General features: G+C 44.6%; 1 protein-coding gene across 1 annotated transcript in view; it reads left to right on the top strand.

Annotated features, from left to right (window-relative positions):
• The first annotated feature begins 15,992 nt into the window (after positions 1-15,992).
• Positions 15,993-17,112, top strand: part of VPS53 (VPS53 subunit of GARP complex) — a 150,873-nt gene continuing 149,753 nt past the window's right edge. Inside the window, exon 1 of the mRNA XM_081109366.1 lies at positions 15,993-16,724. Within this exon, the coding sequence (XP_080965492.1) occupies positions 16,638-16,724 (87 nt within the window). The 5' untranslated portion in view covers positions 15,993-16,637. The remainder of the gene's footprint in view (positions 16,725-17,112) is intronic.

Below are 17,112 nucleotides of genomic sequence, written 5' to 3'. Positions count from 1 at the left end.
ACAACACTTCTCAGCCTCTAGGCCACTGCTGCCTCATTTGTGAAACAAAGAGGATGAATGACAAGCTCTTTAAGGCTCTTCCAGCTCTAAAATCAAAAGATTATATGAGGCAAGATTCTATGAGATTATAAAGTAAAAGATGATTTCTGTTCAATATCAGTTAAATTTCTATAACATGGTAGTTACTGCTGTAGAAACAGATCTAAACGCATCTTTTTAACTCTTCCAGTATGTCGTTCAGATGAGGGATTTAGCCAATACTTAGCAAGCACAAAGTCCAAAGAAAAGTGTGAAATTTCTTTCACGTAGGGCAACATCTCTAACTCCCAAATTCCCTAACACACTTGGTGAGAGGAGAAAGACACTTCCGTTTGGTAGCAAGGTATCTGGCCAATACAAAGCTTTCTGTATTTTCACATTTGCATGTGGACAAAGGACAGTTAGCTGTAAACTTTCCATTCTCTCCAGAAGATATAATCCTTGTGCATTCCACTTTTTAAAAAAATCTTTATTGTTGGAAGTATCACATATGTCCGCTTCCCCCCATTGGCCTCTCCTCGCCCGCCCTCAACAGCCTCCCCCAGCCCCCAGGGCACACTCCATTTTGTATTCCTTACCCATTTATCCCGGTCACTCCTGCTTTCCCAGAGGCAAGTGGCTGCACGTCCTCCCTGCCTTCTCTCCGTAATGGGATCAGCAACGCGTACCAGGGATGCTAACACTTTTAAGTGGCAGGACCAATTATCCCCTATGTAAGAAGTTGTTTGTACGGCTCTTAAGGAGTCTATAAAATGAAAACAAACAGATGTTTCACATATAGAAGATAGCAAGTAAAATGCGTTTCTAACACCATGCTCATGAAGTCACCAGGATGTCTAGATTGAATCACCAGAAGGCCAACAAGCATAAACATGAGTCTTGACTTTTCAAGGGATCACACCGCTGTGGGCAAATGATAAAGCCAAGTAAACAGCACGGCAAACTTCTACTCACCCTTCAAAAGGTCTCTCCTCATCTCCCCTTCTACTCATCTTGAGTCAAATGCTTCCTCCTCTTCCAAGATTTCTATTTACCTGTCTCTCCAGGCAGATGTGTAAGTTCATTTTCTAACCTGCCTGTGATGTTTTCATTTGAGTAGTGAGCATGTTTTTTTTTTTTTATTTGTATGTATGTTTCTCCACCAAACTGTTATCTCTTTGAAACAGGACCCTCTATTTTCATTTTGTTTCCCAAGTTAGGCCTGGTACATTGCAAGTGCTCAACAAATGTTTGATACCTTTTAAAGCTAATGTTTATTGAGTATTTACTATGTGCCAGGCACTATAGTAAACATTTTGCATGAATCATCTCATTGGGTCCTCATGAAAAAATATATTATCCTCACTGTGTATGTATGACCCAGAGTAATTAACATATTGTCCAATCTCCCACCGCTGGTGGCAGAGTTGGGATTTGAATTCAGTACTTTCTGCCTTCAAGGTCAATGTGATTAATGATTATAATGCCTTTAAACTTGATAAGAAAGGAAAGAATAATACTGTTTCACAATGTAGTTTCTGATTAGCAAGCACTGTTTCTAATTATTTACTCACAAATATAAATATATACAGTGAGGTTTATGGGCTCTGATGCTGCTGTTATTAGCACCACTTTATACCTATACATGCCTTTATAATTTTCATATATTATCCCACTTGGTTCTCAAAATAACTCAGTGAGGTAGGCGAACATATTATTTTCACTTTATAGATTTAGAAACTTAGGTGCAGAATGATAAACTGACTTACAACTTGTTCTTAGGACTGAAAATGTGGCCAGGAGGAAATTAATGGCCCTTGTCTTTTTTTCTCCTGCACTTTGCACTCTGTAAAACACCTTACCAATATGGCTTTGCACTGACTGATATTTGTATATGTGTTTCCCCTTCAGACTGTGTACCTCTGATGGTCAGGTAGGGACTGTTGGTCCAGGGGGCAGCCATGGCGTACAGCACTGGGGTTAGGATCAGAGGACCTGAGTTCCAGTCCTGGCTCTGCTACCCATAAGCTGTGTGACATGGGGAGAACAACTTGACCTACCTTACAGGGTGGCTGTGAGGATTAGATGGGATGTTTTAAAAAATACATGTTAACTATGTGTTGAGCACAGGCAAGGGATTATTTGTGTTTATCTTGGTATCACCGCAACACAGTTCCTTGCTGCTAAGCTTCTCAATAAACACCCATTAGATTGAAGGTGCCCTGGGCCTGGCCTTAGCCAGCCTCCAGCCGCAGCTTCCCCGGGTTTGTCCTGGACTATTTGCAAAGGCAAACCAAGTCTAAGAAGCACAGTCACACCCCAGGCACATGGCTTCTACAAACAGTGACCACAGCTGCACACCACAGGGAAGTCTTTGCTTATGTACACAATGATAACGACCCCTGTCAATAAAAGGCATAATTTACACAAAGAATTGATTGTATAGTACTTGCCTTGGTGTTATTGCTTTCGATTTTTTTTAAAGCACTTTCACATACACATTTCTTTCCCATAAATACAAAGTTTTGCTTGTTTGCTGATAGTCACACCTAATTAGAAGTAGTGAGTTCTAAACTCAAGTTTAAAAAAATAGTCAAAGACATTGAACCATTGAAGAAATTACCTTTGAAATGAGTTAGAACCAGCAAATGGAGTGCAAAGTCAGCTGCCATCCTGAATTATCCGATCAATCATTTTTAGTATCTTCATGTTTCATAAGTAATTCCATAAAAGGCTTACTTTGCTTACTTAACTCAGTGATTGTATTTTTAGTTTTCTGATCATAAAAGCAATATGTTAGCCCTGGCCAGTGTGGCTCAGTGGGTTGGAGCGTTGTCCCATGCAATGAAAGGTCGTGGGTTCGATCTGGTCAGGAGTGAGAATGGGAGGCAGCCAATTTATGTTTCTTTCTCACATCGATGTTTCTCTCCCTCTGCCTTCCTCTCTAAAATCAATAATAAAAAAACACACATATCCTCGGGTGAGGATTAAAAACAAAAGTAATACGTTAAAAAGTAAAACATGCCCACTATGGAAAATAATAACCACAACTGATACTATCACTGAGAGATACTGTTCTCAGATATTAGCATTTTGGTAGAATTCTTCCCCCAGTTTTCTTTGTATGAATTTGATATAGTTGATTGAAATTATGCTTTAAATTAATTTTGAACATTAATATTTCACTTATAAGCATTTTTAATTTATTAAAATTAACAGAAACCTAATTTTTGCAAAGTATTTTGATATTTGAATGAGTTAGATTGTCTTTCAAAGTAGGTTATAACTTAAAAAAGGAATTCTAAACATTTTAAATTTTTTTATTAATTTTTTTAGAGCGAGAAAGAGAAACATTGATTTGTTGTTCCACTTATTTATGCATTCATTGGTTGCTTCTTGTACATGCCCTGACTAGAGATCGAACCCACAATCTTGGTGTATCTGGTTGACGCTAACTAACTGAACTACTGGGACAGGGCTTAAGAAAGAAAATCTTAACTTGGGGAGAGTAGGTTTGTTCTGGAAACTTTACCTTAAAAACATTAACATTCCAGCCTGGTTGGTGTGGCTCAGTGTTGAGTATCGATCTGTGAGCCTGGAGATAAGGGTTCGATTCCCCATCAGGGCACATGCCCAGGTTGTGGGCTTGATCCCCAGTAGAGGGTGTGCAGGAGGCAGCTGATCAATGATTCTCATAATTGATGTTTATATCTCTCCCTCTCCCTTCCTCTCTCTGAAATAAAATAAAAACATTAAAAAATCACACAAAAAACATGAAGACTGCTATCCTATTAGCACTTAGTTTCTACCTTTAAAGTGGGCATCGTAATATCTATAGAAACCCAAGCGCCTATTTAAGTATCTAGGGTTTTTTTTCTTTTTAAAGGTTGAGCTCTATTAACCTATTTAGTAAACTACAATTATGTAGGTGCTTGGTAGTTGTTAAGTAATGAATGAAGGAAAAACCATTCTTTGTGAAGCGGCTTTTACCATGCACAGCCAATTTCAACCAGTTAATTAGTTCTCAGCAAGATTGTAGGAGAAAACCTAAATGGCCAGAAACTTTAAAAAATGCAGAGAAAGCAGATTAGTGACAAGGGCTCAAATGTCTTCTTTGGGAAGGAATCTTCATTTTATATACCACCAGGAACCTCAGCCCCAAGCATACCAGCCATGCTTATGTGGCAGCTGAGTGTCACCACTGTTCTGTGAGTGACTGACCTCACAAACTAGTAATGGTCAGTCTAAAGGCTGAATGAACTGTTGAGTTAAGAGCCAGGCTGATTGCCCTGCAGGTAGAGCAAAATTCCCACGTTGCCAGGTAACTTGGTGGAGCTGCCTAGCACAGGTCTCAGAAGGATTTAGGAGGTTTTAAATAATATTAGTGCAAGGTGAAGTACAGGGAACACTTGCTAGTTAAAATCCTGCCACTTTATTTCTTTTGTGTATCATAAGTCCATTGTTTTCTATGCAGTATCTCCGGCTTGATTGGTTTGTTTTTATGTTTTTTTTCTATTTAGATGTTAAGTACTATGGTCACTCAATCTGCTGCTGTTTAACATTCTACTATTGGGGTCCTGGCCAATGTAACAGCACATACACAAACCTTCAAGAAAGATTTTAACACTGGGAAGAAAGAGAAAGAACTATCACTGTTTCAAACAATATGTAATCCTATCTAATAAAAGAGCAATATGCAAATTGACCATCACTCCAACACACAAGATGGTCGGCGGGGGAGGGCAGTTGTGGGCGATCAGGCTAGCAGGGGAGGGCAGTTTGCGACCATTAAATTTCCTTTGGAAAAAATAAAATTAGTTGAATAGTGCCCAACCCTCCCAATTCATGTCCACCTAGTATCTCAGAAAGTGACCTTATTTAGAAATGATGTCTTTGCAGATGCAACTAGTGTAAGGATTGAGATGAGACCTTACTGGATTAGGGTAGGCCCTAAATCCCAGGAGAGTATACTCATAAGTGACAGAAAAGGACACAGGCACAGAGAGAAGGCAATGTGAAAACAGAGAGGGAGCCAAACCGATTTGGCTCAGTGGATAGAGCGTCGGCCTGCGGACTGAAAGGTCCCAGGTTTGATTCCGGTCAAGGGCATGTACCTTGGTTGCGGGCACATCCCCAGTAAGAGGTGTGCAGGAGGCGGCTGGTCGATGTTTCTCTCTCATCGATGTTTCTAACTCTCTATCCCTCTCCCTTCCTCTCTGTAAAAAATCAATAAAATATATTTAAAAACACACACACACAAAAAAAAAAAAACCAGAGAGGGAAACTGGAATGCTGTGTCTATAAGCCAAGGAATGCCAATGACTGCTGGCAGTGCCAGAAGCTAGGGAAGAGGTATGGACGAGTTTCTCCTGTAGAACCTCCAAAAAGGACTCAACCTGCTGACAATGTAATTTCAGACTTCTGGCCTCCAGGACTGTGAGAAAATAAATTTCTATTGTCATAATGTATGCCCCCTGTGGAAATTTGCTATGGTAGTCCTAGGAAACTAATACAACACCTGCCACATACCAAACACAAACATAAATTCCAAATATATCAAAGGTAAACAAAAAGCAACACTATAAATGTATTAGAAGAAAATTTTGAAAAATATTTTAAAAATTCACAGGCTAGAAAAGCTTTACCAAAGCATAAAACCCAGATATTATATAGGAAAGGACTGACAGATTTGCATGTGTGTGTGTATGGTATATTTTTATTTCAGACAGGAAGAGAGAGAGAGACATCAATGATGAGGGAGAATCATTGATTGGCTGCCTCCTACATGCCCCCTATGGGGGATGAAGCCTGCAACCTGGGCATGTGTACTGACCGGGAATTGAACCATGACTTCCTGGTTTATAGGTCGATGGTCAACCACTGAGCCATGCAGGCCGAGCCAGATATGTGTATATTAAAAACAACACAACAACTGTATAACAAAAGACACTATTAACAAGTGAAAAGACCAGTAACAGTTTTAAAAATACATTTGTAGTATATAGCAGAGCCAGGGTTAATATCCGGAATAGTCAAAGAGATTGTACAAATTATGAAGAAACAAATGACCCAAAAGAATTATTCAGATGCTATATAAACTGGAAATACACAAACAAAATACAAAAAGACAATAAAAGCTTTATAAATAAGTATTCAAAAGACTGATAATATCAGTATACATAAAGATACAAAGATATAGGCACTTTTTCAATGCTGGTAGAAGATTATATTACAAGGATATAGTGTTGTCCTAGCTGGTTTGGCTCAGTGGATAGAGTGCTGGCCTGCAGACTGAAGGGTTACGAGTTTGATTCTTGTCAAGGGCATGTACCTCGGTTGTAGACTCGATCCCTAGCCCCATGTGTCTGTCTCACATAGATGTTTTTCTCTCTCCATCTCTCCCACTCCCTTCCACTCTCTCTAAAAATTAATGGAAAAACATCCTTGAATGAGGATTAACAACAAAAAGGATATAGTATTGTTTGTAATAGAAAAAATTCTGATCAATCTAAATATCAAGTAATAAAATATTTCATGGTATAGTCAAACTATGGAATACTATATAGATATTAAAAGACCCTGGGGACCAAGCCCACAACCCGGGCATGTGCCCTGACTGGGAATCGAACCGTGACCTCTTGGCTCTTGGTTCCTAAGTCAAAACTCAACCACTGTACCACACGGGCCAGACCATTGGTTGATTCTTTTTTAAAAAATTTCTTTATTGTTTAAAGTATTACGTAAGTCTCCTTTTCCCCCTATTGACCTCTCCCAGGCTGCTCCTAGCCCCCGCCCCCCCACCCCCCCCCCGTCTGTGTCCATTGGTTATGCTCATATTCATGCATACAAGTCCTTTGGTTGATCTCTTACCCCCTCACCCTCCACCTTCCCTCATAGGTTGGGTTGATTCTTGTATGTGCCCTGACCGGGGATCAAACTGGCAACCTCGGCATATCAGATGATGCTTTAACCAACTGAGCAGGGTCATCATATTTTAAAGTGTCAAGATGTCATATAAGCTCTTGGAAAGTAACGGCTTTGATTTTTCCAAGATTTCCCCCTACTGTAACAGGGCCTAGTTCAGGAGGTTAGCGAGGCAGAAGAGCAAAAGCACTGGACTGCAACGTATCAGACCCTGGTGTCAGTGCAGCAGGCCAATACTTCGCATCACCTTGGCTCCGCACGCTACTGCCCTACCTGCCTCAAGGACTTTGGTGAAGACTAACCACATATATGGAAGCATTGAAGCCATGCATAAAGTACTATGCAAATGTATTTCATTGTAGCCCAGCTGGTGTGGCTCAGTGGTTGAGGGACAACCCACGCACCAAGAGGTTACGGGTTTGATTCCAGGTCAGGGCACACGCCTGGGTTATGGGCTCCATCCCCAGCAGGGGGCATGCGGGAGGCAGCCAGTCCGTGTGGATGTTTCTCTCTCAGCGATGTTTCTATCTTTCCCTCTCCCTACCTCTCTCTAAAATATCAATAAAAATATATTTAAAAAGAAAATGTATTTCATTGTACTAGTTCCTGAAACCATTCCCTATCATTTAGCATAGTGGATTATACCTGCCCCTAATTACTAAACTAAATCCAACAGATAACTGTGCCTCTGCAAGGGCAGTGAAGGCAAAGGGAAAGAGAAAGTGAGCATAAGCGAAGTGAAGCTTTTCACTGGCAGCTGACAATATGTGCCTGACACTAGGGCGGTGATGGCGAACCTATGACACGCATGTCAGAGGTGACACGCGAACTCACTGTTTTGGTTGATTTTTCTTTGTTAAATGGCATTTAAATATAAAAAATAAATATCAAAAATACAAATCTTTGTTTTACTATGGTTGCAAATATCAAAAAATTTCTATATGTGACACGGCACCAGAGTTAAGTTAGGGTTTTCAAAATGCTGACACGCCGAGCTCAAAAGGTTCGCCATCACTGTCCTACGGGGAGAAACCCAAGTGTGGATACAAAAGATCTGTAGGCTAATGATGGCTGTGAGAGTTTCTCAAAGCGATGAGTCTCAATGGGAGTTTGGGGTGGAGGAAGCAATCAGAATCTTGAACAATATTATATTTAGGAAACAAAACTTTATGGTGTTTTTTTTTTTTTAAATGTAGACCTAAAAACGTTTAGCTGGGCAAAAGCAATTCTTGGCTTGTGGAGAATGGATATCAACTGTATGTCAGTGATTATAAAGATTGGAGGGATGGGAATCACATCTCATCAGAATATTGTGTGTGAGAGGGTTGTTCACAAGATTTCTACGTTTAGCAGGAGGTGTGAGCTTTAAAAAAAATTTAAGATATACTTAATGGAATCCCCCACCTTAAATTTGCGTGTAAAATGTTGTGCAGCCCTGACCGGTTTGGCTCAGTGGATAGAGCCTCGGCCTGCAGACTCAAGGGTCCCAGGTTCGATTCCGGTCAAGGGCATGTACCTTGGTTGCGGCCACATCCCCAGTAGGGAGTGTGCAGGAGGCAGCTGATCGATGTTTCTCTCGCATTGGTGTTTCTAACTCTCTATCCCTCTCCCTTCCTCTCTGTAAAAATTCAATTAAAAAAAAAAATAAAATGTTGTGCAAATGTGTCTTTTTCTTCCCTTATTCCAAGGGATTCGGACTCAAAAAAGGTTAAGAACGACTGCTATAGACCCGGAGAAGAGGAGAGGCCGAAGATCCAGCTCAGGGACTGCAACGGAACTCAGCAGGAAGAAGTGGAGTTTCAGAAACAAGAAAGCAGGGCTGGATGTGACGGTGGCGTTGTGAGGTATACAATGAATTAACAGTAGCTACGTTGTAATGACTGTACTAGTTAATGTCAATTTTATAAAACAAGTGTCTTTTTTTCATTTGTTGTAATGTGTAAGACCTGCACAAAAGGAGTTGTCATTTTGCCCTATACAATGATGACTATTACTGATTAAGTAAAGGAATTGCTGAATATGAACCCTGTATAGCCAAGGGGGAAAGGGTCTAATTTTTAAAAAATTTTAAAATATATTTTTATTGATTTCAGAGAGGAAGGAAGGAGAGATAGAAACATCAATGATGAGAGAGAATCATCAATCTGCTGCCTCCTACACGCCCCCCACTGGGGATCGAGCCCGCAACTCGGGCATGTGCCCTTGACCGGAATCGAACCTGGGACCCTTTAGTCTGCAGATTGATGCTCTATCCACTGAGCCAAACTGGCTAGGGTGAAAGGGTCTAATTTAAAAGCATCTGGGAGCGAGCATATACACAGGCCTGCATGCCTGAGCTATGACCGTGGGAACAGAGGAGCTACTGAAGCTCGCTGGAGATTATGATCTGCTTGGCAAGACTGGGCTTGCACAGAGAACCAGAGTACCAATCAAAACAAAACTGGGTGTCCGGGATATGGGAACATACAGAATGATGTCAGTCAGGAACAAACGCCAGGGTCCAGGATATTCAGAAAATTCAGGAATGAAAGATAGCAAAAGAGTCTGTCATCACGAAAAGCCATCTACTAAAAACAGTCCATAAAGGAGCGCCAAGAAAACATTTGAACAAGCTTTTATGTAGAAATTAAACTGCATTCCTCCACTACAAGTTGGCCTGGGAGCTTTAGCCACCCATATTGACAGCAGGATCTAAGTTTGAGAGTGCTGGAGAGTCCTAGAGGGCATGTGGGAATTTATAGGGGGTGTTTTTGGTTATCACAGTGTTGGGAGAAGGGACTATGCTACTGGCATTAGGATCAGGTAAAATTCAGACATCCTGCAATTTTTAACAAGAAATTTCACAAAAGCCCAGCTGTTTAGGTCATCACAGAGAGAGAGGCTTAAATGGAATAGAGACATTGTCTTGATCTTATAAAAGAACATACTTTGCACAATGTCTACTTAATATATTCTAGTACTTCACAAACAATGTAACCAATTGCAAATGTAATAGGATATTGGAGATTCATTTTATTTTATTTTTATTTTTATTTTTTAAAATATATTTTATTGATTTTTTACAGAGAGGAAGGGAGAGAGATAGAGAGTTAGAAACATTGATGAGAGAGAAACATCGATCAGCTGCCTCCTGCACATCTCCTACTGGGGATGTGCCCGCAACCCAGGTACATGCCCTTGACCGGAATTGAACCTGGGTCCCTTCAGTCCGCAGGCCGACGCTCTATCCACTGAGCCAAACCGGTTTCGGCTGGAGATTCATTTTAATAGAGGTAGAAACACTAAATGACAGGGGCACATGAAATTTAGAAATCTTACTGGATTTCATTAACAAAGGTTGTTTTAAACTACTTATTATTTCCATCCTATACTTTACAATTTTTTTTTGGCACAATGAGAAATGTTATGAAAATTTCTTATTTGGGGGTGATGGGTTTTTTCCCATTTTATTCTGATGCTAATCTCATAGATGCACCCCAGGACTCCTCTACAGTCTGTTATAAATCTACCAGAGGCCTAGTGCATGGATTCATTCACATTGGGGTTCCCTCAGTGGGGCTTGCGCCCTCTCGCAATCCGGGACCCCTCAGGGGATGTTAGACTGCCGGTTTTGGCCTGATCCCCGCAGTCCAGGCCGAGGGATCCCACCAGTGCATGAATCTGTGCACTGGGCCTCTAGTATGCATATAAGATCTTCCTGCCCTCCCACTCCCCCCCTTCCCTTTGAGACTCATCAGTCTGTTCCATACTTCCATGCCTGTGCGTTGAGTGTCTGCCCCCTGGTGATCAGTGTATGTCATAGCCTCCGGTCAAATGGTTGCTTAGGCTTTTATATATATAGATCCTTTGAGATCGCCCGTTATTAAAGGACTAGAGGCCCGGTGCACAAAAATTTGTGCACTCGGGAGGGAGGGGGGTGTCCCTCAGTCTGGCCTGTGCCCTCTCGCAGTCTGGGACCCCTTGGGAGATAACGACCTGCTGACTTAGGCCTGCTCCCGGGTGGCAGAGGGCAGGCCCAATCCCTAGGTGCAGCCCCTGGTTGGGCTCAGAGCAGGGCCGATTGGGGAGTTGGGGCGCCGCCCCCTATCATGCACAGAGCAGGGCGGATTGGGAGGTTGTGATGCCACCCTCAGTCACACTCAGGGTAGGGCCGATTGGGGGGTTGGGGCACCGCCCCCTGTCACACTCAAGGCAAGGTCGATGGGGAGGTTGTGGCGCCACCCCGTCATGCACAGAGCAGGGCCAATCAGGGGGTTGGGGCGCCGCCCCCTGTCACGCACAGAGCAGGGCCGATCAGGGGGTTGGGGAGCTCCCCCCCCCCCCCCCGGTCATGCACAGAGCAGGGCCCATCAGGGGGTTGAGGAGCTCCCCCCTGTCATGCACAGAGCAGGGCCCATCAGGGGGTTGAGGAGCTCCCCCCTGTCACACACAGAGCAGGGCCCATCAGGGGGTTGAGGAGCTCCCCCCTGTCACGCACAGAGCCACAGGGCAATCAGGGGGTTGGGGCGCTGCCCTCTATCACTCACAGAGCAGGGCCCATCAGGGGGTTGGGGCGCCTTCACCTGTCACGAACAGAGCAGGGCCGATAGGGAGGTTGTGGCCCTGCCCCCTGTCACACACAGAGCCGCGGGGCGATCAGGGGATTTGGGTGCTGCCCCCTGTCACACTGATCCCGGTGCCGGGAGGCCTCTCAGCTCCGCTGATCCCGGTGCTGGGAGGCATATTACCCTTTTACTATATAGGATAGAGGCCTGGTGCATGGGTGGGGGCCGGCTGGTTTGCCCTGAAGGATGTCCTGGATCAGACTGGGGGTCCCCACTGGGGTGCCTGGCCAGCCTGGATGAGGGGATGATGGCTGTTTGCAGCTGGTCACACACCCTTCAGGGTGGGGGTCCCCACTGGGGTGCCTGGCCAGTCTGGGTGAGGGGCTGAGGGCTGTTTTCAGGCTGGGACTGAAGCTCCCAACTGCTCCTTTTTTTCTTTTTCTTTTTTTAATTCTGGGCCAGCTTTAGCTCTGAGGCTCCAGCTCTTAGGCCTCCGTTCCTGAAAGCAGGTATCTGGTTTGTTTCGGTTCTTGAAACTCTGTATCAACTCCAGCTCTGAGATCCCAGCCGGCTGAAAGCTGGTTTCTGGGGTTTTGTTTAGCGTCTGAATTTGTTACAATGTTTGAAACTGCAGGCTCAGAGGCCTGCAGCGGCCGGTGGGGAAGGTTGGAGTCCTCCGTCACTGAAGCAAGCAAGCCTCATGTTAGTTTCAAGCTGCCTGGCTGCCGGCCGCCATCTTGGCTGACAGTTAATTTGCATATCTCGATGATTAGCCAATGGGAAGGGTAGTGGTTGTATGCCAATTACCATGTTTCTCTTTTATTAGTGTAGATAGTGTCTCCAAGGTTTGTGTGTGTGTGTGTGTGTGTGTGTGTGTGTGTGTGTGTAAGTATTAGAGACTGAATTTATGCCTCACTTGGTGAAATTTCAAAATAGAAAATATGTTTTCTGTGATACTTTGTCATCATCTGTACCCTATCTCACAGCAAAACAGGAAACTGTTTAAAAAGAAAAAGTACAGCTTATTTTTGAGATCACATGCTCCTATTTTCATATCCAATTTCTCCGTATTTTTTTAATTTTAAAAGTGAATAATCTGTCTTTCCAGGTTTCCCCCTTCTATTAAAAGTATTTCCCTCTTTTGCTTATCAGAAATCAGTCTAGCCTGTTCTTACTTATTTTAATGCAGTTCCTTAAAATGTGGAATTCACCTGTATCTCTGCTCCCTTATATTCCTACACTCTTGTCATGTGTAACTTACATTCATTACTAGTATTTTATCTGCAAAGGGAAGAAAGGAAAAAATGATGGAGTCGAGAAATTCCAAGTAGGGAAATGTTTTGGGCCGTAGGGGGAGTACAATGGAGAGTTGACAGTGGATGTGTAAAAGGACAATCAGTGGAAACTGGGCAGCATGGATTTCCACCGGTGATGCTCACCCTGGTTACATGACTCTCCATGACAGTGGGCTGCTCAGAAACAGAGAAATCAAAAATGAGGAGACGAGGGCTGATGATAGCCATGGTAAACCTGGTCATGTCACTCCTCTGCTTATAATCCTTCAAAGGTTTTCCATTCCTTAACGTGACCTTCAGGAGCCTCCACGCTCTGGCACTGCCTATTTCTCCAGCCTCTTCTTGTACCACTTTTCCCTTGGCTTTCAAATTCCCATCACCCTGGCCAATTTCTTCCCTCTTCGTGGCTTTTGCATATACCATTCCTTTCATCTGTCATCCCTTACTCCCACCACCAACCCTTTGCTTCAGCTTAAAACTTACTTCCTCAGAGAAGCCTTTGCTGACCAATCAGAACACTCTATCACTATAGTGTCTCAACATGTGCTTGTCTTTTTTTAAAAAAAATATTTTTATTGTTGATAGTATTACAGATATCTCCCTTCCCCCACTTTCTCCCCTACTTGTCTTTCAGCAAGCATCACCATTACATATTTATTTTCTATACATGCAAATTGCTCCATGGAGGCAGGCACTTGGTCTATCTTTTTAAAATATACATTTTTATTGATTTCAGAGAGGAAGGGAGAGGGAGAGAGAGATAGAAACATCAATGATGAAAGAGAATCATTGATCAGCTGCCTCCTGCACGCCCCCTACAGGGGACTGAGCCTGCAACCTGGGCACGTGCCCTTGACCGGAATTGAACCAGGGAACCTTGAGTCCACAGGCCGACACTGTATCCACTGAACCAAACCGGCTAGGGTGGTCTATTTGTTGATTGATCAATTCCTAGCATCTAGCCTAGTGCTTATCACCAGCAAGTGAATGAATGGCAGGGAAAGTTAGCTATCGGACCTTGGGCAAGTTTTGTTTCATTTTTAACTACATCTCCATTTTCTTATCTGTTAATAGGGGTAATGATAACTATCAACCTCAGAATTGCCATGCAGGTTGAAAGAGACAATGCATGCTTTGCAGGGTGTCTGGCATGGAGTAAGGGCTAGGTAGGACATGTTCGTTATTATTATGAACATTAAACGTAAGCTTGCCTGGCCAGCGTGGCTCAGTGGTTGAGCATCAACTTAGGAATCAGGAGGTCCACCATTCGATTTCAGGTCAGGGCACATGCCTGGGTTGCAGGCTTGGTCCCCAGTGGGGAGGCATGCAGGAGGCAGCCAATCAGTGATTCTCTATCACCATTGATGTTTCTATTTCTCCCTTTCCCTTCCTCTCTGAAATCAATAAAAAATATTATTTAAAAAAAACCCCACATAAGATCTGTGAGCAACCAGAACTCTCATACACTGCTGGTAGCAACGCAAAAAATAATACAGCCACTTTGGAAAACATTTACCAGTTTCTTATAAAGTTACACACACACTCACCACACAATCCAGCAATCCCACTTCTAGGTATACACCCAAGTGAAATGAAAACTTATGGACACAAAAACCTGCACATGAATATGTATAGCAGCTTTATTCATCATCACTCAACACTGGAAACAACCCTAACATCCTCCAGCCAGGGAATGTATAAGCCCATTGTTGCATAGCCATGTAAGTGGAAATACCACTCAGCAAGAATAAATGAACTACTGATACGTGTCACCGTATGATGAAACCCAATGCATTATGCTAGGCGAGAGAAGCCACTCAAATGGTGACATATGTTTCCATTTATATGGCATTCCAAACAAGTCAAATTATAGGGACAGAAATCAGGCCAGTGACTGCCAGGGGAGGGGGTGAGGAATGAGGAAATGTGGATGGGAGGGATGATGGAATTATCGTAGGACTTGCTTGTGATGGAAAAAAAAAAATCCAAGACAGGTGGATATAATTACATTTTTCTTTTCTTTTTTTTTTTACAAATATATTTTATTGATTTTTTTACAGAGAGGAAGGGAGAGGGATAGAGAGTTAGAAACATCGATGAGAAACATCGATCAGCTGCCTCCTGCACACTCCCTACTGGGGATGTGCCCGCAACCAAGGTACATGCCCTTGACCGGAATCGAACCTGGGACCCTTGAGTCCGCAGGCCGACGCTCTATCCACTGAGCCAAACCGGTTAGGGCTACATTTTTCTTTTTTATTTATTTTAAGGGGGGGGGGGGCATTTATATTCCTGAATATAAAAGGACTTCAGGCTCATTGTAGACATTTTGGGAAAATGTACAATGTACACTCCATCACCTGCAAAAAAGTACTTTTTCTTTGCTATCATTTTGTTTGTTTGTTTTTTGTTAATCCTCATCCACGGACATTTTTCCATTGATTTTCAGAGAGAATGGAAGGGTGGGAGGGGGAGAGACAGAAAACGAGAGAAACGCTGGATGTGAGACACACCCTGACCTGGGCAGGGGATTGAGCCTGCAACCAAGGTACGTGCCCTTGACAGGAATTGAAACCGGGACCCTTCAATCCGCAGGCTGATGCTCTATCCACTGAACCAACTGGCTAGGGATTTGCTATCATTTTTATAGGCACAAAATATACACATCCAGACTGGGACAATACTGTACATTTTTGCTTTCTGAAATATACATTTTGCTTTCTGAAATATTTTATGCACGTTTCCATGTCATTAAATAATTTTAAAAACTATGCTTTTATGAACCCATTGTATAGCTGATTTATATTTTAACCCTTCCTTTATTGTTAGAAATTTACGCTGATTCCATCTTTTCTTTACTACAACGCTGATAAAATGAAATTTTAGGAAAATCTCCGAGGGGCCAGGCACTCTTCCATCACAGGGTTTCACAATGTGTAGCTGGTGAAACAGCTCTGCCTTTGGCTGCAATTCTCTCGTCGTCTTAAGTGTCTGGGGGAAGAGCGGTTCCACAGGGTGATCTGGCCTCTTTTTTTTCGTGGTGCATGAGAAACAGGCACCCACATATTACCTGTATTACTAGCTTAAATTTGCATGGTGCTTTTTATATGTAGCCGTCCCCACATCCTTGCAGGCAAACAGAGGGAGTCATGTGTTCAGGATCACACAGCCTATCAGTGGTGGAGTGGGACTCAGACGCCAGCTGTTCAGAGTCTCAGAAAGTAAACAGCTCCCCTTGGAGGGGCACTGACGACGCTGGACCTCCCCCTGCCCACCCTCACCCCAAGGAGCTGCAGACTCCCCCCGAAATCTCTGCCTGCAGGCCTGACACCAGGGGAACTTAACTCTGAACGTGGACACTGTCCCATCCGACATGCTGTCTTTGGCAACACTGCCACTTACCAGCTGGGGTCATTTCTCCCCCGATGGCAGGGGCACCTACTGCCATTGACCAAGGGGGGGCTCTGGGAGCTGAAGGACCCCCGGCTTCGGGGCCCGAGGGGGTGGCTGTCGGTCGGTCGCCACGGTGCGAGGGCACATCCTCACCGGGGGGTCCTGCAGTGTCCGCGCCCTTCGGCGAGAGGACGACGGCCCCCTCCTCGTCGGGTCAGCGCTGTCCGGGAAGAATCCGGGACGTGCCCGGCTCGCCTCCTCCGGGCACCCGGAGGTCAGTCCTCCGCTATCCCAGAATGCCTCGCGTCCCGGAAGTGCCGCCTTCCCGGAAGTTCCCGGCTAGCTGGCCGAGCCGGAGCTCGCTGCAGCGCTGCCGGCCGCGGGGTATGGTTCTGCGGTTTGGGTGACCGCAGGAGGCCCGACCCGGGGCCGGGGTGTGCGTCCGGAGGAGCTGGGCGGCGGGATGATGGAGGAGGAGGACCTGGAGTTCGTGGAGGAGCTGGAGGCGGTGCTGCAGCTCACGCCCGACGTGCAGCTCGCCATCGAGCAGGTGAGCGTTCCGCCCCCTGAGGGGAGGGGAGTGCGGGGGACGGGGCGCTGCGGGGGTGGGACCTGGGGTGGCCCGAGGTGGGAGCCAGGCACGGAAGAGAAGGGACAAGTGTGGGGGGAGGTGGGGGAGGGAAGGGGCTCCCGGATCGAGGGGCGGGAGAGAGCCCTTCCTCGGCCGGGGTTGTCTTTGGAGGGGGCATCCTCCTGCGTTTGGGCCAAGCAGCGGTGCTTCCCGAAGGGACGGACCTGGAGGTGGACTCCTGGCCCGCAGCCCAGGGTTTGGGGGTGTAGAGCTGCCCCTGCATTCGCCAGGCTGCTGTGCCGCGGCTCCCAGGTCTCAGCCCAGCCCCTGGGGCGTGACTCCGAATTGACGGGAGAGCGTATCTTCG

Source organism: Myotis nattereri, assembly GCF_964212035.1.
Source record: "Myotis nattereri genome assembly, chromosome: 16".
NCBI classification, from domain to species: Eukaryota; Metazoa; Chordata; class Mammalia; order Chiroptera; family Vespertilionidae; genus Myotis; species Myotis nattereri.
The sequence above is the reverse complement of the archived record's forward strand: the minus strand, read 5'-3'. Positions and strand labels throughout refer to the sequence as shown.